This window comes from Sceloporus occidentalis, unplaced genomic scaffold (assembly GCF_023333645.1).
Source record: "Sceloporus occidentalis isolate IW3139 unplaced genomic scaffold, rSceOcc1.0.p SCAF_12, whole genome shotgun sequence".
NCBI lineage: Eukaryota > Metazoa > Chordata > Lepidosauria > Squamata > Phrynosomatidae > Sceloporus > Sceloporus occidentalis.
Genome location: NW_028316992.1, coordinates 4,087,646 through 4,112,291, shown reverse-complemented (window position 1 = coordinate 4,112,291; position 24,646 = coordinate 4,087,646). Strand labels below are relative to the sequence as shown.

Genomic DNA, 24,646 nt, shown 5'->3' with positions numbered 1-24,646 from the left:
GGCGCCAGCGGGAGACCGCCGCAAAGCGGCGGTCTATAACCCGCCTTTATCATGGTTATAGCCCTAAATTGCATGTTAATTCCAGGCAACTATGCAGTTTGCTGTTATGAGACGTTTGGAATCACCAAGTATCCTTAGGGATGGAGTAACAGTACAGCAGTGAAGTGTGTTTAAGGAAGTACAAGAATGTTTATTTATTTTTATATGCTACCTTTTTCCGACATTGGACCCAAGATGGCTCACAAAAGATGCTTAAAAACAATAAAACAGTACAGTTTTAAAGCACAATTAAAATATCACTTTCAATACAAGTCAAAAATGTAAAATGCTTAAAAATACTAAATTAAAAATTATTCTAAAATACCAAATTGTAAAACCATTTAAAACATGCCAAAGCAAACACCCCAATAAGTAGCCTTCCTCGGTGCCATTTTAATATTAAAAGCATGCTTGGAAAAAAAAGTTGTTGCCTGACAATAAAAAGAGAGCAGGGAGGGAGCCAGCCTAGCCTCTCATGGAAAGGTGGGAGCAGCCACAGAGAAGGCCCTCTCTTTTGTCCTCACCAAGCGATCCTATGATGGTGGAGGAATGGGAGAAAGCCTTCCTCTGTAGATCTTAGAGTTCTGGCAGGTTCATATGGGGAAGTCATGCGGCCCTAGGCACTAAAAATAACATGAGTTTTTATTTGCAAGTCTACGCTTTATGTGCAATTCTACATAGCTATATTCAATTGCCAACAGTGTTCTGATTTGCAAGAAAGGGTAACATTTACAATTATTAGATGAGCAAGAACTTCCATGGCAAAGCAGTTGCACATATAAGCAAGTGGCAGAAAGGTTTGGGCCATGGATTGTCGGAAAAGATCTTTTATGTCAGAAAACAGAGACTAGGAATGGTATGAATTGAGTGTTTAGTACAGTATTACTATTTGTGGCACCTGAAGTAGTACCCTGTTTGACTGTCTTCCTGAGACAGAAATGGCCTGCAAAGCCTTCTCCTAGTTTCAAGCAACTGCTAAGCAGGTATAATTGCTTCTGGGCTGTGACATTTCAGACTATGGGTACGAAAACACAACCAAAAGTAACAAGTCTATTTCTCCTGGGACTGGCTTTGTAAATGTAGGGCATGGCATAGCCAGGGTTAAGCAGTTTTAAGGCAACTTGTTTCAAAGAGAGACACAAATACCTATCTCTTATAATTAAGTAATTTGAACACATACTGTGAAGATTTATTTTGCAGATTGTGCCCTTAATCCTGGTTTTTCACAGAGCTTGGAAATGTGGCTTTACTCGTTAATAATTAATAATCTAAAAATTAATTAATAGTCTAAAAAAAGTAATAGCTCTGGACTTTGCCCTCTGTGAGGTTAACATGTCATACTTTCCCCTTTTTAAAAATAAAAGTATTTTAACACTCATAACAAACATGAACAATTTCCTGTTCCCAAGAAACTACAATTATATAAACAATGTTGTCTCCTTAATTCTTTCTACTTTGGAAACTAGGCATGAATTGCATCTTAAAATTATTATAATCAGCTGTGAGCTATGGAGGTGACTGACCGGGTGGTCATGCCAATTCTGCATTGGTTAAACTAACAGGGCTTTGCCATGGCTTCATGTTATAATGTGGTCTGTATCACTAAACTACACACTGCCTCATCTGAACGCAGTAAGGGTAAAAGTCTATATTCAGCACCAGAGAAAACCTATGGGGAACATTAATCATGTTAAAAGTGGCTGCTATCTGAAGAGACATTTACCTAGTGCCGGTAGTCACATAACAACACTTATACTTGAGAAAACATGTATGGAATTATGTTGCAAATACTCTTATGTGCCATTTCTTCATTTAACGTAATATTCCATTTATGGTATAGGTCAAGTGTCCTTATCAAAAATGCCTGGGTCTAGAAGTGTTTGGGATTTTTTATTTTTTGGATACCTACATCTGCCTATACATACATAATGAGGTATCTTGGAGATGGGACCCAAGTCTAAACACAAAATTCATTTATGTTTCATATACACCTTATACACATAGCTTGAAGGAAGTCTTATACAGTTTTCTAAAATCATTTTGTGCATGGAAGAAAGTTTGTGTACACTGAACCATCAGAAAGCAAAGGTGTCACTATCTTAGTCACACATGAAAAAAGTTAAGATCTTTGGAGTATTTTGGCTTTTGGGACTCTGGGTAAGGGAAACTCAGCCTGTACTACCACTTTGTCCTTGGTTAAAAGTATATTTGAAGGTACAATTTTAAGACAACATTGACAATGACAAATTAATGCATTGTTATGCTAATCCAGTAGATGCAAGTATAATCAGTGGAAACATGTATGGTAAATTCTATGCTGAGAACTACTGGTAGTTTGAAAATACTTATCTCAGGCCAGAATACTATATCAATTTACTTGTGAGGAAACATGTCTAGGACTGCATGGTGGAGACAAAAACTGCAATCCCTAAATACACTAGTACGAAAATAAGTCCAAATGAAATCAGCAGGATTTGTTTGCAGGCAAATGTATTTAGAATTTCAGTAAAAAAGAGTTGGATTACTTGCAGTATTACACAGTGCCATCTAAACTTAATTCATTCTTTGATTTGACCTTTTATATTGGGAATTATTGTTAAAATCAAAGGCCTGAGGTTGCAACACTCACTAAAATCAACAGAAAAGATAAAACACTGATGTAGCAATTTAAAAATAAAGTCAGCATGTGAGACTAATCCACTCAGTTGATACTGATTTACTTGGCTTCCTAATCCTGGAACAAAAAATAGATACTAGACAGCAGTAAATGACAGTCAAAAGGGTTGGATGTGATTGGCTAGAGATGAATTTTTCTGAAAGTGAGGAAGGAAAAGAGGGTCTGAAGATAAATAAATAGGGTGATTTGGGCTCTGCTGTGACACATGTCATTGGACCAGTAACCAAGATGTCATATTTATAGTTGTATGTGCCCCACACATTAATTCCTTTGATTTTTTCCCCCTAGCATCATGTTGCCAGAGTGTGGATTGCATCTTTACAAGAACTGGTCTCCATGTGCAAAAGAATGAGGTGATAAAATGATCCTCCAGTTTCAAGTTGAAGAATCTGTTTAATGCTCTCTTGTTTCGAAAACTCCCTGCAAACAGACAGGCAAGAAAGTGCTAGGACAGAATCTTCCACCCTGCTATGTTAGGCTTCTATTTGCAGGGAGTTCTTTACATGCAGAAGTATTCGAAAGTGGTTATCTAGTAGCCTGAAGTGGAAATCCATTCTGCCACATCAGAAAGACAGAGAACTAGTTCTGTATTACTGAGACCCCTTGTGGTCTGAAAGCCCCAACTAAAACATAGCAGTAAAGTGTTGCAATCAAATTTGGATTGCAAATTGGTAAAAGCCCTGCAGCAAACCATGAAAACCCATTTAAAGAAAACATGTCCTGCTTTTTAAAAAGGGCTCTCAGTGGTTTGTTTGTGCTGAATTTCAGCAGGGTTTCTTTTCTTTTTGATGGGAGGAGGAAACTTGGGACCATAAAAAAGGACTTAGAAGTTGCATGCCATTTTTAAGGTGCCTCTCTTGACTTTAAGCAACTTTCACAGTACACAATTGTAGCATTATGATTATATTTTAACTGCCATGACTACATTCTACAGAATCATGGTGCTGGTAGTTTGGCCAATGGCACCATAAGAGCTCTTTGGCTGAGAAGCCTAAATACTCTTCTCTAAACATAAAACTCACTCAGGAATCCATAGGATAGAACCATGGCAGTTAAAATGTGGAATCATGGTGCTATAGTTGAGCAGTGCGGAAGGGCTCCAAGACTGTTATTTGAACATTTATCTACTGAGCCCACTAAAAGTATGAAGGAACAGATGGTAATTTAAGAAAAACCCAGAATAGTGAAATGGGATGGGTTCTTAACTGTTTTGCAGTCTGAGTTTCAGTCTTTCTGACAGAGGCAGGGGACTATTGGTTGACCCATCAGATTCACTTCTACTCTCCTCTAGGGGAGGATTAGATCCTCTAGGTTTACATTCTATGAGTCTTGGAGGATTGGGAATAGGTACAGTGGGCTGCTCTGTCACTGAGAACCCCATCCCAGGGGCTTTAGGCTCAGGTTCTTCTCTCCTTTGCTGCATTTCTTGCACCAGCTGGCTGACTCCCATTTTGTCAATGTATTTGTTCTTTGACTTAACCAAGTCACACTTCTTTTGCCACCTTGGCATCCTGTGACCTTTCCTCCTGTCTTTCATATTTTCACTGTCACTGTCTTCACTAGAATAACTATTCTGGCACACACTCTTCTTCAGTGAGCTTTTGAGAATGGGTGGCCTGGAATTTTTTCTAACTTGACAGTGATCTATGCCTTCCGTTGATCTGAGAGGCAACGCTTGTGGCTTGTTTTCCAAGCAAGTCAGTCCTAGCATTTCATGGCATAGGCCTACCGAAGCACAAGTGTCTGAATCAATAAGTCTCTCTTCTGCCTTGACTGGGTTTTTGGAACTTTTGAGCATCTCTTTATTGCTTTGTGAATCGAACCTCCTCGGATACTTTTCTGCTTTCTGAGTGCTGTCATTTAGCTGAAATGAAAGAGATGAAAATGCTTCTCTGAGGCTAACAGTTCCCTTTATTTGTTCTACCGTTTGCAAAGCACTTAACCGAGCTGTGTCTGCAGCCTTGGAAAAAGCTTCTAAGATGGAAGGCTCTAGAATGGCTTCTTCTTTTAAAGATACATCACTTTGTCTTTTAGGAAGCTCATTGCCTGAAGCAGCACAATCTGCACTGCTGAGTAGATCTGGATTATATTGTACAGAATCTGAAGAAGGCATGATGGTTTTGGCTAATTCACAGCACATCAGGGAATGTGGCCTGATAGAATTAGTACACACGTGAGACTCAGGCTCCAAATAACAGGCAACATCAACTTGTTTTGGAGAAACATTGAAGGATGTTCCTTCCCAATCAATGCCACTTAACTGTAGATTGGCAATTGCAGGAGAGGCAGGAAAAGCTGCAGACTCTTTAGGAAATTCTGCCTGTGAGTTCACAGGACCACCCAGATTGCATTCCTCCTTGGTGTTTTGTGAAGCAGTTATGAGTGAGGTAGGTGAGGGGTTCTGACTTTGACCAACTGGTATAGAACGCTGTGAGGCTACATGTGAGCTCTGAGATTCAGAGCCCTTCTTTGGAAGTATTGTAAAAGCAGAAACAGGTTCAAATTCAGACTTCTCATCTTTGCAGAGAAAGGTTTCATATGCAGATTCCAAGTTCAGCTGAGAAAAGAGATTGGCAGCTTCACTGTCACTTGCTAAGCATTCTTTTTCTTTGAGTTTAGTTTTCTTCCCTGATAAGACAACAAAGAAAAACACAGACACTTGTAAAAATGTAGAACTTTGATCTCTGGGATGAAGACAAAAGAAACAATTTGTTTTTGATTCCAAGTACAAGCAAGCACTAGTATCATGAAGCCTAGGTTCAGCATACTGGAGCGTTAGGATAACTTTATTAGCAGGGATAAACCTATAATCTGCCACACTACTCAGGCTTCTTTCTTTTGAGTTTAACTGAGGTCTTCACAGTAGCTGATGGGGTGATTTTTCTCCAGTATTAATATATCATTGTCAACTATACCTGCTCTGTAATGGAAAATAATTTGGTTTATTCTTGGATAGGCAATTCATAACCATTAGCTTTACAAAAGAGCTTCTGGTGAAAGTGAAAATGGCTAGAATTGGTTTGCAGATACATATCAACACAGTGGTGCCATGACTGCTTGGATTGTTATTGGAGGCACATATTCAGAATGTTGGCATGGCCATGGGATAACCACAATAGCACTTCAAAATTTATCATTACACCACTGCAGCCAATTAAGAACCAGAGAAGTTAGCTCCATTGTAATTTTCTGCTGACTGAAATACATAGACCACTGTAGAACAATGGCTGCATCCATGCAACAATAGAACGATGTCTACTGAACATAAAATGGGAGGGAGGGGAATTAAAGCTTCAAGCTTACCCTTCTTTTTCTCCTTGCCAATGTCTAGTTTCTCCATTTGATACAGGACAACCACTTCTGGGTATGCAGCTTGAAATAACACGGCCTCTTCTATTGTTGTTATAAAGGGCTCTTCAGGTTGATCAACAGCTACAGCATAGTGCTCTGGAGAAATAAATAAGGGACACAGATGATATCATATTTAACTTGGCAGACTATAGATTATGAGATTCTCAGACATGTGCTGGAAATGTCAGACACAGAATTAGGAATCTTGTATATGCCAACAGTGTTCCTTACCACTGGGTCACCCTTCCTCCATAACCAGAAAGGAACCAAGACAGGCTTTGCTGCAGGGGTGGGCACAGAGTACCTTATTGGCTGCAAATGGCTCCCAAAAGGCTGTTTTTGTGGGTCCCAAGAACATCTCAGTGCCCCCCCCCCAGGAAAAAAAGCAATAAAATAAAATAAAAGTTCTTGTTATGCTGGAAGCATCTAGGAGTGGTAGTTTTGCCTGTAAACAAGATGCAGTGTTTAAATTTTTTGCTTATTTCAAGGCCTCCTGCAGCCTCTGCAGGTTTCAGGGGCTCTGGATTGTCCAGAGTTGCTTGGCTCTGATCTATTGCTGGAACAATAGCATTATGGGGTGGAAAGAAGGAAAATCCACATTTGCATCACAGCAGACATTTAAAGCCATTTCTTATTAAGGTGCTTTTACTATTCAGATAGTGTAAACGTTTCCTATGTCACATCTCAAACACATTCCATCAAGACCAGCAGCCTTAGTTTAAAAGATGTCATATTCCTATATTTTAAACAGAACAGCATGATAGACTCATAGAGGGGTGGAGAAACTTTGATCTTTCAAGTTTTTCAGACTTCCAACTCCCATGATTCCTTTCATGGTTTATGCTAGGTGGGGCTCATGAAAATTACAGGCCAAAACATCCGGAGGTCCACAGGGTCCCAACCCCTTCCCTACAAGTGAGTGACACCAACCTGGCTTTTGCCATTCAATTTCAAAGCAAGGAATTCCATTTTTAGTCCGTGTTTTGACTATCCTGTGAAACAAAAGGAAACAAACAAAAATATTTATTTGATTTATATCCCATCTTTCTCCCAAAATGGGATTCAAAGTGGCTTAGTAACTTGAAATAACATGGTAACTTGAGAAAGTGGGGTGAGGAGGAGGAAACTCATTTGCAAAAGATCGGCATGAACTGCACCATTTCAGGTGCATAAAGCCCTTTCTCTGACACACCCAGTTACAGCGGGTCTCTTTCCCCACAGCATTCTTCCATATGGCTGCTATGTAGACAAAGAAACCTTGTGTCTCCTTCATGCCTGGTCAGCCACATCATTTTACTACAGTTTCATACACATATTATGTGACTGAGATTGAGATTTCCTGCATGTCAGGGGGTTGGACTGGATGGCCCTTGTGGTCTCTTCCAACTCTATGATTCTATGATTCTATATCCAGCCGTTGGTGGGATTATTGCAGAAATTCAGTTCCCATATGCTTGGGGAGTTGATGCAATGGAGTAAAGATGACTACAATAAAATCACATTTTTGGGGAACTGTGTTGCCCTCCAGGTACTGCTGGATTCTCATCAACCCTTGCCAGTGATAGCAATGGTGAGGGATAATGGAAGTTGCAGTCTGACAACATAAGGAGTCACAAATTTCACACTCCTATTTTAGGGCCTCTTCCAGGGGTTCGTTCAGACTCTGTAGGGAGAAAGCAAGTTACAGTGCTTCCAGACAGTGCTGTGCGATCAGCGTGCAAAGCATGAACAATCCACATATTCAGGATGATGGTTGACACTAATGCACATGCCCAAAAAGGATCAATATGTGTTGGGCCATTGCTGGAACAGTCTTGGCAGCACTAAACCCAGCAGTGTAGTGGAGTCAGGGCTGACAGTACCGAAGCACTGGAATTTGGCATCATCTACCAACCTCCAGCATTAGATCCATGTTTCCTCTGAATTTAGCTACAATTCTCAAGCTATCTGGAGATAAATAGCTTTCTCACTAATCACATACTGGATAAATTATTCTTGTTGCAATCTAAAGATATTTGGGGGTGATTGGCCCTCAAATGCCCAATTAAGATCTATTAGCACAACAAAAGACTTGTTCTTTTTAAAGATGAAACCATCTAGAACTAGGACCCTTTCACACTACATAATTATAGTGCTATGATTCCACAGTTGGCTATCTGACCTATATGGGGAACCTAACATTGTAACCTGTCACTGGGTATGGTTGTCAAGATTTGTCCAGAGGGGAAGGTTGTCATTGCCTTCCTCTGAGGATGAAAAAGTGGGACCTGCCCACATAGGTTTCCATGGCCAAGTGGGGATTCAAACCCTTATCTCCCAGAGTCATAATTAAACACTCAAACCACTGTTTCAGATTGGTTCACATTTATGTTTGCAGTTCATGGAGGGTCATTCAGAATTCTCAGAGAGGTCCTCTAGAGCTTCACCAAGTACAAACTCCAGGATTCCATAGGATGGAGTCATGGTAGTTAAACTGGTACCAAACCGTAGTGTGAAAGGCCCTCTGGAATGTTGTTGGGGACCAATACTTGCATTTTAAGACTCTCCCTAGGGGCACTGCTATAGGGATTTTCATGTTAGCTACTTATATTTCAAAATATACTCCTAAACCATGGCTGAGCTGCTATCAAAATAGCACAGGCAGCTTTATCTTGCATAGGGACACCTGGTGGCTCCCTCCTCACTGCCAAGGGATCCACCAGCTACCACTGCCTTCTACCCTAGGAAAAAGTGCCTTTTTCTTGAAGTAACTCTAATTATACTTTATAACTCAGTGTCCTGCTGGTATCATTGCAAGGAACTACCCATAAACTAACATCCCACAAGAGTGCTTGGAGATATAGGACCCACTAAAATTCATTAGTGGATTAAAAAAAATATATCATGCCACGATCCTACTTGAGAGGCAAGATAAAAATAAAAAAATATTATTTTATTGTTATTTTTATAAGTAGAAAAAATGTTGCAACCTACTTATCAAATTCTCGTCAGTTTCAAAAGCAGTATGTTTACACGCATTCTCAGAGCTGAAAAAACTTAATGTCTAAGACTAAAATTCAAACTATCCTAAACTATAGTAGACCCACGGAATCGATGGAACTTATCTAAGTGTTGATTTAACAGTTTCCACTAATTCAGTAGATGACTCTGTGCTGGAGTTATTTGTATCCAGGCCACATTTTTATGTGCATGTCCACAGATAGTGTTCACTGGAGCACTGAAAGCAGTTTTGACTCATCCTTCCATCCATTCATAGGTTGGTAAAATAAGTACCCCGCTTGTTGGGGGCAATTGGCTTACAGACTGAAGTGGTATAGAAATGTAAATGCTATTGCTAATGTTAAGAACCAAGCAACTTCATTGAGTGATACAGTGTGTGTGTGTGTGTGTGTGTGTGTGTGTGTGTGTGTGTGTGTATACTCAATTCATTTTGCACAACATTGTCAGAGATATAAAGCTGGCTTAAACTTTGTACAGTATAAAGGTAATGTATGGCTGAAGGGCAGCTAAAAAGAAAAAGTATTTTGCACTTTCAAAAATCTATCTAGAATAATATTTCCTCCAGTGACAGATGTGAAAAGAAACAGAAAGTGTATTTTAATGACTTTGTACATTGTATTACCGTAATGCCTGTAGTTGCTGAGGGTCGGTCTGGCCAAGCCTCCTTTTGTTCATGTCATAGTTTGTCAGAAGGGCACACAGTTTCTCACAAGCATAATGCTTGGTCCAGTCCATTTTCTCAGAAGCAAATATCTGTTTAAAACATGGAATTGAAACATTTTTAAATGTGACTTTCAAATTTTAAGTACAGTTCAAATTCACCACTCTTTTGTGGTTGCTATATTCTCTGTAAAACTCTTAATAAGATCTATGAAGCTGATGGGTTACAGTTAGCCCCAGTAACACTACTGTGAAGATCAGTGCATTTCCCTTGGAAAAAATCATTACTTGTCATTTCAAGATGGCAGAACAGCCTATTGAAACACTCAAGTCAGAAGGACTGAAAGCCCAAGGAATTAGAAAATGAGGAAGTGATCTTGTGAGGTCTATCTATGGCCTGTTACAGACTGCCAAAATAAAGCTGCTTCGGGTCTCTTTGGAGGTATGCTATTTAAATGATGCATGGGTCCTAAGAGTCCGGAGGTCGTGCCAAAGCCACACTCCCTTCCTAAGCACTGGAGTGCAGCTTTGGTGCAGCTTCCGGATTCTTAGGATGCATGCATCATTTAAACAGCATACCTCCAAAGAGACCCGAAGCAGCTTTATTTTGGCAGTCTGTAACAGGCCTAAGTTGCAATCCTATTCAAATCCTGGAAGTAAGTCCCTTTGATTTAATATGACCTACTTACAAGTGAGGACCAATGTGGGGTAGTGGTTAGAATTGGACTACAGTCGGCCCTCGCCTTACGTGGGGGATCCGTTCCGGACCCCGCCGCGTAAGGCGAATTCCGCCTATGCTCGAGCCCCATTGGAAACAATGGGGCTTGTGTGCGGTGGCGCGCCATGGACGCACGCGCCCATTCATTTGAATGGGACGGGCCGCCCCTTGGGCCCTGCGTGCACCCCGCGGCTTGAGCACCTATGCTCAAGACCGCGTAAAGCACACCCGCATATGATGCAGGTGCACTGTACAACCTTGGAAGACCAGGGTTCAAATCCATGCTTGATCATAAAACCAACTGAGTGACCTTGGGCAACTCACATTCTCTCAGCCTCAGAAGAAAGCAATGGCAAACCCCCTCTGAAGAAAGATGCCAAGAAAACTCTTGGACAGGTTCGCCTTAGGATTGCCATAAATCAAAAGTGACTTGGAAGCACATAAAAACAACATCAGAGTAGCGCAGCATAGGATTCTCATGAAGTTTAAAATGAAGCCATTGCAGTCTTCTTCTTCTGCGCTTGTTACATGTTTATCTCATCCTTCATCTAGGGCAGTGGTTCTCAACCTGTGGGTCGCGACCTCTTTGGTCGCGACCCTTTCACACAGGTCACCTAAGACCACTGGAAAACACATATTTCCAATGGTCTTAGGAACCAAGACACCACAATCTTATGGTTGGGGGTCACCACAACATGAGGAACTATATTAAAGGGTCGCAGCATTAGGAAGGTTGCGAACCACTGCTCTAGAATTTTCCAAAGCCAGTTCTGATCATAGTTGAAGGTCTTCTCATTGGCATAAAGTAGAATGATGCCCATGAAAGCATTTTTGTGTCCTATGTGGCCTGTTTTTGGATGCCACCTAGTGATCATCCTTTGAATCAATGATTCCCAAACTTTGGTCCTCCAGATGTTTTGAACTTCTGCTCCCAGACTCCCTGAACTTCATCCAAACTGGCTGGGAGGCTTCTGGGAGCTGAAGTCCAAAACACCTGAAGGACCAAAGTTTGGGAGCCAGTACTTTGAATCAACGAACTGATGGACAAGAACCATTCCTTTCCTTAAGGTCCACCATTTCAATTATCTTGGAAGCTAAACAGGGTCAGCCCTGTTTATGATTTGGTCTGCAAAACTGAGGTTCATAAAAAACTTTTTTAAAAAAAAAATTATGCTGATTTATAGGAATTCTTCCTTGTCCTCCTCCTCTATCTCCTCCTCTTCTTCTTCCTCCCCCTACTCTTCTTCCTTCTCTCCTACTTCTTCCTCCCTCTCTTTTTCTCCTCTTTCTCTTCCTCCTCCTCCATCTTCTACCTCCTTCCTTCTCCTTCATCATCTTCTTCCTCTTCCTCCTCCTCTTCCTTCCTTTTCATCTTCCTCTTCTTCATCATCTTCCTCCATCATCTTCCTCTTCCTCATCTTCCTCCCCCTCTTATTCACTCTCTTTGTCTCATTGCACTTGGGAGGGAGGCACCGTCAAGGCGTCTGGTCTGGACTGTGCTGCTTTGGTCCCAGGAGGGCCAGAGAGTGCAAGGGCCAGAGCAGGAGGGCTGTCGGGGACCAAGATGGCAGACTTACCGGCCAAGATCAGCACCAGGACCAGAAGCCCTGAAGACATTTCTAGGCAACGTTGGAAGAAAGACTTGAAGAAAATAGCCAGCCAGAAAAAGCAACCACATCATCCCTAACCCAGGCCTCTTAAGTTTCCATCTGGAACAAGGACCACATCTGTAGGCCATGTCTTGTGCTCCTGGGGGAAGGCAGGGAGGGAGGGAGGAGTCTGTGTCATCTCTGATTAGCAGGGCCAGGAAGGGAAGCCTCAGCAGCATCTCTTCCTCTGGGCTCTTCTCCATGCAATCACCCACTAATAGTTAATGTTCAATAATAATAATAATAATAATAATAATAATAATTATTATTTATATACCGCCTTTCCAGCAGATCAAGGCGGTTTACAAAAATGCATAAACAATTACATAACAAATATATAAGTAAAAATTCATCCCCTTACCTTAACTAAATAAAGTTAAATTAATCAAAATACAGTAAATATTAAAATATAGCCTTCCCTAACAGCCAAATTAACTGGCCCTTGTCTTTGTCCCCCCTGAAATGGCTCACCCAAAGGGGCAACGCCCCTTTAGTGTCATCCCCCTTTGGTGGTGGGCCCACCAGTGGCAGGCCCGCCACAGCAGGCACCCAGCCTTTATCCCCTTCGCAAGGGGAACAGGTGTTCTTGGTTGGGTACCTGGGGCCGGTCCTGGCAGGAAGTAGTTTGAAGCTAGCAGTCTACCAGGTGAGATGGAGCATGCAGGAAGCAAGCAGCAAGTCCATACAGCAGCAGGAGGTACTACACATCCTCTTCCCCCACTTTGTGCTGGCTCAAGACCTATGCTCTATCCAATGAGACAAAGTAGCTAATGGGAAAGTCTGTTAACACACAGATGAATGTTTGTCCACCAGCCCCTTTTGTTGGATTGATCCCATGTAACAGCCGCACGTGATTTGTGAATATGCCACCTCTAGCAAACATGGCAAGGTCAAGCAGACAACAACACCGCATTTACTAAAACACTGCAAGACATCACTTGGTACAAGCTCAAGCCATTTTGTGGTGGCGGCTGTTCATTTTTTAGGAGTTCTCATATCTCCTGTGTTAACAGGACTTGGAAAAATATTTGAGGAAACAAAACATTTCATAGTTGAGGATATGTTGAAGATGGAGCACATAAACCTATCAAAAAATGACAGGAAAATATTTGTGAGATCTATGAAACTTTTGCCCCCACCCCAAATGCATCAGAATGGTTAACCATAACTACCAGCCTAGCTTTGACTGGACAGAACATGGATGATGCTCCTTGACTTCCATTGTGATGCACTTATTGTTCTATGGTAGTTAGGCTGTTGTAAGGTACCCACGATGAGACAGTTAACTGCTGATGCGTGTCAGGTAATGGCTGGTTATTTCAAGTCTTCGTTATTGTAGCCTTCCTTCTGGGAAGGGAAGCGTGGTTTGCGGGATTTTTGGCCTTGGGTACCAACTTGTCTTCAGTGGCAGAGTTTTATTTGTGACCCATGATTCCTTTCTTTTGGACTCACTTCTTCTTTGCTTGCTGGTCTGCATAATTTAAGAGATTACTCCAGTCAAGTGAAGCTGAATGAAACTCTCCTTATGGCTAGAATCATAGAATTGTAGAGTTGGAAGACACCACAAGGGCCATCCAGTCCAACCCCCCTGCCATGCAGGAAATCCAGATCAAAGCATCCCCGACAGATGGCCATCCAGCCTCTGCTTAAAGATCTCCAAAGAAGGAGACTCCACTACACTCCAAGAAAGTTTGTTCCACTGTTGAACAGCCCCTACTGTCAGGAAGTTCCTCCTAATGTTGAGGTGGAATCTCTTTTCCTGCAGCTCGGATCCATTGTTCCTGGTCCTATTCTCTGGAGCAAAAGAAAACAAGCTTGTTCCCTCCTCAGTGTGACACCCCTTCAAATATTTAAACAGGGGTATCATATCACCTCTTAATCTTCTCTTCTCCAGGCTAAACATCTCCAGCTCCCTAAGTCATTCCTCATACGGCAAGGTTTCCAGATCCTTCACTATTTTAGTCGCCCTCCTTTGGACACGCTCCAGTTTTTCAATGTCCTTTTTGAATTGTGGTGCCCAGAACTGGACACAATATTCCAGGTGGGGCCTAACCAGAGCAGAATAGAGTGGCACTATTACTTCTCTTGATCTAGACACTATACTTTTATTGATGCAGCCTAAAATTGCATTGGCCTTTTTAGCTGCGGCATTGCACTGTTCACTCATGTTCAACTTGTGGTCTACTTGGACTCCAAGATCCCTTTTACATGTAGTCTCATTCAGCCAGGTGTCCCCCATCCTATATCTGTGCATTTTATTTTTCTGCCCTAAGTGCAGTACCTTACATTTATCTGTGTTGAATTTCATTTTGTTAGCTTTGGCCCAGCTTTCTAGTCTATTCAGGTCATTTTGAATTTTGATCCTGTATTCTGGAGTATTAGCTACTCCTCCTAATTTGGTGTCATCTGCAAATTTGATAAGTATGCTCCCAATTCTTTATCAAAGTCATTGATAACGATGTTGAATAACACTGGGCCCAGGACAGAGCCCTGTGGGACCCCACTGGTCACTTGTCTCCAGGATGAAAAGGTGCCATTGTTGAGCACCCTTTGGGTTCGGCCGGTCAACCAGTTACAGATCCATGTAACAGTTACTTTGTCTAGCCCACATTTTACAAGCTTGTTTGCAAGAATGTCATGGGAAACCTTGTCAAAAGTCCTTACTGAAATCCAGATATACTATATCCACAGCATTCCCTTCATCTACCAAGCTGGTAATTTTATCAAAGAAAGAAATCAGGTTTGTCTGGCATGACTTCTTTCTCTGAAACCCGTGTTGACTTTTTGTGATTATGGAATTTCCTTCTAAATGTTCACAGACTCTTTGTTTAATGATCTGCTATAGAATCTTTCCTGGTATTGATGTCAGACTAACGGGACGATAATTGTTAGGATCCTCTTTTTCCCCCGTTTTGAAGACAACATTTGCCCTCCTCCAGTCTGCTGGGACTTCTCTTGTTCTCCAGGAGTTTTCAAATATGATTGCCAATGGCTCCGATATTACATTTGCCAGTTCTTTTAATACTCTTGGATGTAGTTCATCTGGTCCTGGAGACTTATATTCGTTTAGATTAACCAGATATTCCTGTACTATCTCTTTACTTATTCTGTGCTGAAATTCCCCTACTCTGCTCCATTATTCTCAGGTTGAGCACCCTTTTCCTTTTCTGAGAAGACTGAGGCAAGAAGGTGTTGAGTAATTCTGCCTTTTCTCTGTCCCGTTAGCATTTTGCCATCTTCTCCACCGAGTGGCCCTACCATTGCCTTCTTCTTCCTTTTGCTGTGGGCATATCCAAAAAAGCCCTTTTTATTCTTTTTAACCTCTCTAGCAAGCCTGAGTTCATTCTGCGCTTTAGCTTTTCTGACTTTACCCCTACACATGCCTGCTATTTCTTGGAATTCCTTTTTCGTGATTTCCCCCTTTTTCCATTTCTTGTACATGTTCAGTTTAAAACTTAGCTCATTTTAAAGTTTCTTAGTCATTCATCCTGGTTTCTTGAGACACCTCCCGTTTGTCTTTCTCACTGGAACTGTTTGAAATTGTGCCTTCAGTATCTCCCTTTTGAGAAAGTCCCATCCGTCCAGAAGATACAAATGGCCGAAGTTGTACACCTTCAGATTCTCCAGCTGGGTTGGCTTCATTACCAGGGAAGGAACTTTGCCCAGAAACCTATGAAAAAATTACTGGAAATTATTTGCAAGATCAATGAAAATTTCGCCCCAAAAATGCATCACAATGGTTAAGGACAATAACCACCAGTCTAGCTTTGACTGGACTCCATGCCAGTAAAAACGCATTTCTACATTTCTTCAAAACTGTCTTCTTATTACCTTGGTGATCTCTCTCACCACAACTTCTTTCCTTTCAATTCACTTCTTCCAAACCATCTACAAAGCCTGGTTTGCTTGGTGGCTGGTATAAGGAAGGGGTTTATCACATGAAAGTGATTAGGAGTTTATCCCATGAATATTCTGGAAAAATCACGTAACTACGTGGAATGATTTCATGTGACATCACACAAAACCTGCCATTATAGTGGTCACAAAGAAGCCATAATGCACATCTTTTTATGTTCGAGATTTCAGCAACAGTGCATTTCTCTTATCAATTTATTTGTGCAATTGTGTGTGATAATCATTCATGCAATTAGTTGCCATTTCCACATCATTTGTGGAATGCTTTAATCTCTCTTTAAGGTTGAAATCAGCCTCAATGTGATAAACGTATAAGAGAGGGCTCCAATCAAGTGAAGCTTCATGAAACCCTTCTCATGGCTGGTAGATATGAACAGTTGAAGCTATGAACCTATTAGAGCCACCAATTTGGTTGGCTTCATTACAGGGAGGGAACCTTGCTTCCAAAAACGTGAGTATTCCTTAATACCAAATGCTGTCCAGATCGATTTAGTCCTCCAGGTGAGTATTCTCCACTTCACTTCTAGTCCCAGCCACCTTCCTTCAGTTTTTCTGCAAACCAACATCTGTGCATTGATGATTCTTCACCTCCATCTTGCAGATTTTGGTGATAACAGAAGGACTGAAGCTGGGAATATCTGAATGCAGCATAATGTCACTCACTAAAAAGTAAAGCAAATGTTTTGATTCTAAAATTTCTGGAGACATTCAACTTCAAGGAAACTGTCATAAGATAAGTGATGTCCAGAAATGAACCCTGTCGATGCAGAAAAAGGCTTATTCTGTGAGCCTTAAGGTAAGAAGGAATACGTTTGGCCTGAGCAAGAGCTGGGAGGTTGGTGGTCTGTGGTCCTTGCTGATATGCCCAGGGTAGCACTGACCGCCACTTTTGGGGTCGGGAAGGAATTTTCCTCCAGGGCAGATTGGCCTGAGATCCTGGAGGTTTTTCGCCTTCCTCTGGGCATCCAGCAGCGTCCACCTGTTAGGATGTTTGAAAAATTAATGTATTTGGTTACTGTTGTTGTTAACTGCCTTCAAGTCGACATGGACTCAGGGTAACCCTTTGAATGAAACAGTCTCCAAGCCCCTCCATCCTCAACCACTCTGCACAGTTCTTTGAGGCTCTGAGACGCAGCCTCTTTAGTCTGTCCATCTGGTATGTGGTCCACCTTTTTTTCTCCTATCCTCTACCATTCCAAGCATTATTGTCTTCTGTAAAGAGTCGTGCCTTTTCATAATGTGACCAAAATACCACAGCCTTAGTTTGACCATCCTGGCTTCTAGGGAGGGTTCAGACTTGGTATGTTCCCCTATTCATGTCTTCGTGACCATCCATGGTATCCTCAGCACTCCTCTCCAGAACAACATCTCAAATGAATTGATTTTCTATCAGCTCTCTTCACTGTCCATCTCCCACTTTCGTACAGGGCAATGGGAAATACAATGGTATGGGAGATCCTTACTTTAGTGTTTGCATTTGATGATCTTGTCTAGTTCTTTCATATCTGCCCTTCCCAGTCCTAGTCTGCTTCTGATTCCTTGAATGCAATCTCCATTCTGATTGTTGATGCATCCAGGCTATGAGAAGTCTTTGCCTTTTCCAATGTCATCATTTTCTAGATCTTTACTGTTGTAAAAACCTGCCAAACTGAATTTAGCAGAGAATGACAAGTCTCTGAAAGAAAATGAATAAAAGATATACATAGAGAATTTTTTAAAATCTGAAGCCCACTTTCGCAATAAGAAATGCTACAAGGTCTTCAGAGATCCAAATAGCAAAAAAATCTTACCATTTGGAAACAGGGTATAGCAAGACATTGGATTTTACTCACTGCAAAATGATACTCCAGTAAGAATTTGCTGACCCATTTTTTTTAAAAAAAATCTTGCTACCTAAAAATATCATTAGATACAGTAGCAGCACTGTTTACTAAATTTAAAATAAAATTCAGAAGAAACATGACGCTGTCCAGACAGGATGGCTTTTCCTTGATGATGAGGATGGACCCTGGAAGATGCCAGCATGTCTTCTACATGGAGAGATGGAAGGAGGGAGCTTCACCCTTTGCTTGCAGAAGGAAGGCTCTTGTCGACATGCCCAGGGTAGCACTGGTCGCCACTTTTGGGGCCGGGAAGGAATTTTCCTCCAGGGCAGATTGGCCTGAGACCCTGGAGGTTTTTCGCCTTCCTCTGGGCATCCGGCAGGGGCCACCTGTTAGGTTTTTCAGGAGATTCATAGGAATCAAATTAAACTTATCATTTTAAAACTTGCCAAACTAAACTTGGCAAATAGACATAACAACCATAATGCAAAATTAATAAAAATCAGAACATTGGAAATAGTTGTTTCTTTCTCTTTTGTTTCTTCATTTTTGTATTTACAAATACAGTTGGTTGTGCTTCTCTGGGAGTATCAGAAGTTCAGAGAGAATAACATTTGCCCTCCATTTAGGTGAAATTTTATGTCACTTCAGAAACCATAGGGCTCTCCATCTGTTAATTTTATTTTTTTTATTTCAAGGCAGCCATTCCTAGATACAAACCTGTAGATGAGCATAGCTGAGGTGTTTAAGCCCTCCACCCGGAGCCCTTTCACACTACATAGTTACAACGCTATGATTCCACGGCAATTGCATAGCTCCATCCAATGGACTATTATTCTTGGCTGCTGAGGATTGATCCAGTGGATGAATCCAGTGCGGAAAAAAATTTCAGCAGCCTCATGCTGAACAATACTTAGGCAGAGGGCTGGGTAAACGTCTTTGATGTGGGGAGGGAAGGCATTCTGGATCCCTGGAGCTGGAAACTGAAAAGCCCATGATGTGACTCTCCAGGCAGCAGCTCTTCCAATTTCCCTGCTTCCTTAGCAGAATATGATTGGGCGACATATAAATAAATCCTACTATTATTATTATTATTATTATTATTAGGTATTCCAGCCGTGAGAGTGGAAGAAGATGGTGTTGTATGAGTTTATAACATGAGACGAATCCTGTGCAGAAACTAAATTTGAACTGGAAACAACCCACATTTGCAGGTTGTTTTTCAGACGACGTTCAGGGTTAACCCGAATAGACAATTGAAAAAAACTGCATTTGCGGGATGTTTTTCAGACGACGTTTGCATAGAAAAGAAATAATGCGAAAATAACCTGAAGGCAAAGTTGTCAAAACAAGCTCCTTTTTACTTTCACTAAATTCCGAAAGACCAAAGGAGCTTCCCGTATGGATTATTTTGTGTTATTTCTCTTTCATGTCAACGAATCTGACAAACAACACCCAGATGTTAAAATCCCGTTTCTGCATGGGATTTTACCAATTTGCCCTCTGTGTGATAAACTCCATAGTTGTTTATTTAAAAATATCCTCAATGTGCTCTTGGGTGATAGTGGCACCTTGGCCACCTTCTCGGAAACATCTTGGGGAGCCAGCCATGGATGTTGACTCACCTTGGTGCCCACTGCTTTGCCAGAGATCCCATAGAAACTCCCAGAAGCAATTTTGGTAATGGCTGAAGGAAAGAAAGATGACACATAGCGGCAAACAATAAAGTCCACCCTCAGTACTTGCCTGCCTGTCCACCTGCCCTTCCTCTAGAACAGTGGTTCTCAACCTGTGGATCATGACTACTTTGGGGGTTGAATGATCCTTTCACAGGGGTCGCCTGAGACCAGCAGAAAACACATATTTCCAATGGTCTTAGGAACCGAGACACCACAATTTTATGGTTGGGGGTCACCACAACATGAGGAACTGTACTAAAGGGTGCAGCATTAGTAAGGTTGAGAACTACTGAACTAGATGGACCAAAGGTCTGTCTCAAGTGAAGGCAGCCTCCTGCATCACTTGGATTCTACAGCCACCTCTCCTTATCCCTGGTAGTAAAAAAATCAATTAACTGTATTAAAGGGTCGCAGCATTAGGAAGTTTGAGAACCACTGATCTAGGGAGATTAGAATGGCCTACACATTTCTTCTCCACCTTCATTTTATTGTTATTCACAACAAGTCACTGAGGTAGTTTAGGTCAAGAGAGAATGTTTGGTCCAAGGTCATGCAGTAAGTGTCATGCACAACTCCACTTAATCTGACATTTCAACCACTATACCACACTGATTCTGTTGCTCCCTCTTTTTTTTCATTTTCACATCATTTTACCCCCACTTTAAGCTTAGCACTCACTCTCTCCATAATTTTCTTCATCCAATTTGACCTGTACAATATAAATACCAAAGCAATAGATACATTCAGTTATTTTCACAGCTAACGTATAGTTTTTAATACATTTTAGTATTTTTAATTGTTTAATTGCTTTTACACTTTATATCAATACCTTTTTAATGCTTTATTTTAAATTTGCTGTTAGCCACCACACTGGGAGTAAGGCAGGGTATAAGTAAATAAAATAATAGTAATAAAAATAATGACAATGTAAGCCTAAATATGTCTACTCAGAAGCAAACCCCATTACACCCAGTGGCACTCACTCTCTCTATGATAAGTGTGTAATTATTGCAGCCAAAGGCTTCTTGCCTATGCCCACATATTTGGGATTAAGCCCCAAAGCAAAACTGATATTTAGTTCTTAATATGGAGTTTAGGATATTGGCACAGCAATACTAACCATTAACAAGGACTAGAAAAGTAACACTGTATGTACAAATGAAGCACTTCTTGAAATACAATAGCAAGAGGATATATTTTATCCCTTCCTATACCAAGCCATGGCAGCTGCTATTTTTTATTTTTACTCTCCTGTCTCAGGACTTTGGGCCCTCTATATAAAAGAGTGGGCACACTTACCCAGAAGATATAAAGATATAAATAAATTGTGATAAGCCATCCCTTTAGGACAGATATGTGAAGAACATTTTAAAAATATTAGACATGAGGAAAATCTTTCCTAAATAGTTTCCTTAGCAGTTTCAACCAGGGGTGGCTATACCATTGGTCAAGGTGAAGAGGTCTGTTTCAGGCAGCAGATCATTACACTACAGTATCATTACACTACACTGCAGAATTAATGCAGTTTGACACTGCTTTAACTGCCACGCTATAGAATTTTTGGTCTGGAAGTTTTGTGAGATATTTCGTTTTCTCTGTTGGAGAGCTCTGTAGGCAGAACAAACTACAAATCCCAGGATTCCACAAGATGGAGCAGTGACAGTTAAAGTGGTGTCAAACTGCATTAATTCTGCAGTGTGGCCAGACCAAAATAAAGAACCACTGAGGTCAATGGATATCAGCTAAGCGTGTGTTTTTCTGCTATTGAAATCAATGGGCTTTCAAAGTACTTTACTTGGCAGTACTGTGATGAATAATTTTTATTTTTCTATGATTTGAAGGTGCTGTAGTTTCTCTTTACAGTGATTAGAAGCAGTCACAATTAATGCACATTTTTAAAATCAAGTAATTCAGCACTAATATTTTTGTGCATCAATTATTTCCTTAAAAGACTCATATTTATACAAAGATTCCTTTAACAGATAAAATGCCAAGTATAACCAGAGCTTAGAAATTATACAGTTTTGGATTACAGAATTTGGGAGTCATAGTCCAATAAAATTAATGTTTCCAAGCCTTGAGTATAACTGCTGCTCCAGAGTCTAGAACACGGAACAATGGATGCAAGCTCCAGGAACAGAGGTTCCACCTCAACATTAGGAGGAACTTTCTGACAGTAAGAGCTATTCAACAGTGAAACACACTCCCTTGGAGCATGATGGAGTCTCCTTCCTTGAAGGTCTTTAAACAGAGGATGGGTAGCCATCTGTTGGGGATGCTTTACGATTTCCTGCATGGCAGGGGGTTGGACTGGATGGCCCTTGTGGTCTCTCACAACTCTACAATTCTATGATTCATCACCTATAAAGAGGCCTGAAGGGACACCACTTTAGCCAGCAAAAGTTGGTATCTTTTTTCTGTACCTGAAAGGTGAGTAAGTTTGGCCTTTGACACTCATTTAGCTTCATCAGTTTGTCTTTGCTGATGAGATACTCTCTGATAACCTTGACAGGGAGACAAAAGGTAAAAGAAGCAGGTGTTTAGATAAGAAAATTTTAAGAAAGCAATTTCCTCGTAGGGGGAAGGGGGTGTTTAAATTACCTCAGGAAATGGAAAGCCTTCACATGCTATGGCTTTTCTGCAAACAAAGTGTACATGTTAAGAGTCAGGTAGCCATGAGAATATTGTACAGATTCCCCAAGGAATTAGGAGCAGATAGAAGCACACCTACTTTCTGACAGCTTCCTCCACTGAATTGGCTCTCCAGTGTCTCTCAGAAGCATGCCAGTCACAAGGACAGCAGTACTCAGCATCATGGGGTTCACAATACCCCACAGTGCCACAGAGATGACACCCAGTTTGCCCATGTTCTTTGGAAGATCCTACAGGGAAATGGGAGCAAGACAACAGATAAAATACACCTGTTGAAATGGAGAGTTGCATTCTTTTAAATTCCTTAAAACAGTGTGTCCCAAGCTTTTTGATGTGTATAGGGGGAATAATATAATCAAATAATTATCCACGTAACCATATACTGGGATCCTAACTTATCATGCTGATCCAAGAAGACACGTCTGTGAGCACACCTCTCCTTTTGTGAACAGAAGGCTTAAAAGTTAAGATGGGAGCTTAAACTTTCAATAATTAATGTTAAAAAAAGCTTTTTATTAATATACTAATAAGAACAAACATCCCAACTGGGCTATATACAAACACAAAAACAAATACATCCCCCTCAAACAAAATTCCACAATAAATACACCCCACACATACATCAACAAACATTAAAGACAGACTTTCCCAATGTTCAGAAAGTGGGAAATCAAGTCTTCAATAATTAATGTTTAATGAGAGTGTGAATGTGTGTGTTAAGATTTCCTTATCCCTGTGGCATGGTTCAGACATAGGCCTGAACCCTACTGATGAGTTTAAATTAAAGAGGACCTGAATCAGTTGTTAAATGGTGAGTCAACAACTAGGTTAATCTCACTGATACAACAGGTCTGCTCTGGTTGGGAGATTAGATTCAGACCATGAAGCCAACCTATGGTCTGGGGCATTAAATGCTGGTGTCTCTTCCAGTGAATCATGACCATTCTTTCCTTCCTTTCTTGGTTTGGTGGAAATCCATGGTTTGCTCTTTTACCTGCCCTCAACAAACTATACTTTGCACATGCATATGAGTATCATATGCAAAGTTGGGGGGGGGGGGGGAAAGAAAGGACATAATCCCAAGGCTCCTTGGAACAATACTACATCACAGTTTACCACAACATTTGAATATTAAAGACTGAGTCATAGAACTACTATTTAAAGGATGAAACACAGCTAACCAAAGAGCAGCAAAAGGTACGCTATATCATCCAATGATATACACATTATACTTACATACAGATTATACTTATAAAGTTGTCACTACCCTGTTGCTTTGGCAAGAAGCTTATATCTTTCTTTAGAGAGAAAATACATTTCTGATCACTTCTCATTTATTAGTCAGTGGCTGCTCAAGTTAATCTCTTCTTATGCCACTTTCTGTATAAATTTAAGGGGAAGCTATTGTACATTGTTCTTCTCTTACCTGGATGGTGGCACACAGCACAGTGAGCCAACTTCTTATGCTGTATGGGTGGGATATTACTGGACTGGAAGTGGTCTTTCCAGTGCTCAAATCTAAAACAAGATTAAATCACGAGTATAGCACAAATCATTGGCTGCTCAAGCAATATAGCTCACATCTGTATTACAGACTGCCTAACTTATAAATGTCATCTTGTACATATAGGGGTGCGCAACTGTCAGGAGCTGAGGGCTATGTTGGACCACCATGGGAAATCAGAGCTATCCCTTCTTCTGCTATGCTCCTCATAAATTTTCTAAACCTTTATCAAAATTCAAAATTAAAATACTCAATTTCCAGGTTACTACCTGGTCTCTCCTGGAGTGTTGTGGAGTCCCTAGACGCCTTGGTGATTACCATATAGTCCATGAGCTGTGCTTTGGCTGCCCCTGATATATTACAATTATAAGTATTTGCATTTATGAATTTTACCAAGCATTGAATGTTTCAAAGCAACTGGATCCTTTCTAGAGGCATGAGCTAGTTTTCAGATTCCAAGAAGAAGAAAATATTGGCAGAGCTTGGAAAAGCTGTTCACTAGCCACACTGGCTAGGGCATTCTGAGAGCTATAGTCCAGAAAAATAGCTTTGCCAAGCTCTGAAGATCATATATATATATATATATATATATATATATATATAATGTTAGCCATGGTCCGCTGCAGCAGAAACATACCTTTGTTTTTGCAATAGGTATGCTTGGACATAATGAATGGTCTGAACACACATGCTACACTTATATTATCAACTTACTATTAACTTTATTTATATCCCATTTTCTCTCCAAAATTGGGACACATGGTAAATAACCCAATGCAGATATGTTCCAATAAATTAGGAGGTTAGCTTTGAAATAAAATCATAACATGATGTGAGCTCTGCTAAATAAATGTATCAATAAAATTATATTTTACAAAAAGATATAGCATGAAAATATGTTTAAAATTTATAAAGGAATTCATGAAGCTTCAGAAGAAGTGGGAAGCAGAGCCAACCTAATATCTCAGCCAAAACACCA

The 24,646-nt window shown here is 40.7% G+C and overlaps 1 protein-coding gene across 1 annotated transcript in view; it reads right to left on the bottom strand.

Annotated features, from left to right (window-relative positions):
- Positions 1-3,695: 3,695 nt before the first annotated feature.
- The window catches only part of LOC149305211 (flap endonuclease GEN homolog 1-like), a 29,454-nt gene continuing 8,503 nt past the window's right edge, over positions 3,696-24,646 (bottom strand). The window contains exons 6-13 of the mRNA XM_089478006.1: positions 23,590-23,681; positions 22,243-22,393; positions 22,113-22,149; positions 21,935-22,015; positions 9,690-9,820; positions 6,998-7,059; positions 6,020-6,163; positions 3,696-5,344 (exon numbers count right to left, since the gene is read on the bottom strand). Coding sequence (XP_089334132.1) covers positions 3,918-5,344; positions 6,020-6,163; positions 6,998-7,059; positions 9,690-9,820; positions 21,935-22,015; positions 22,113-22,149; positions 22,243-22,393; positions 23,590-23,681 — 2,125 coding nt within the window. The 3' untranslated portion in view covers positions 3,696-3,917. The remainder of the gene's footprint in view (positions 5,345-6,019; positions 6,164-6,997; positions 7,060-9,689; positions 9,821-21,934; positions 22,016-22,112; positions 22,150-22,242; positions 22,394-23,589; positions 23,682-24,646) is intronic.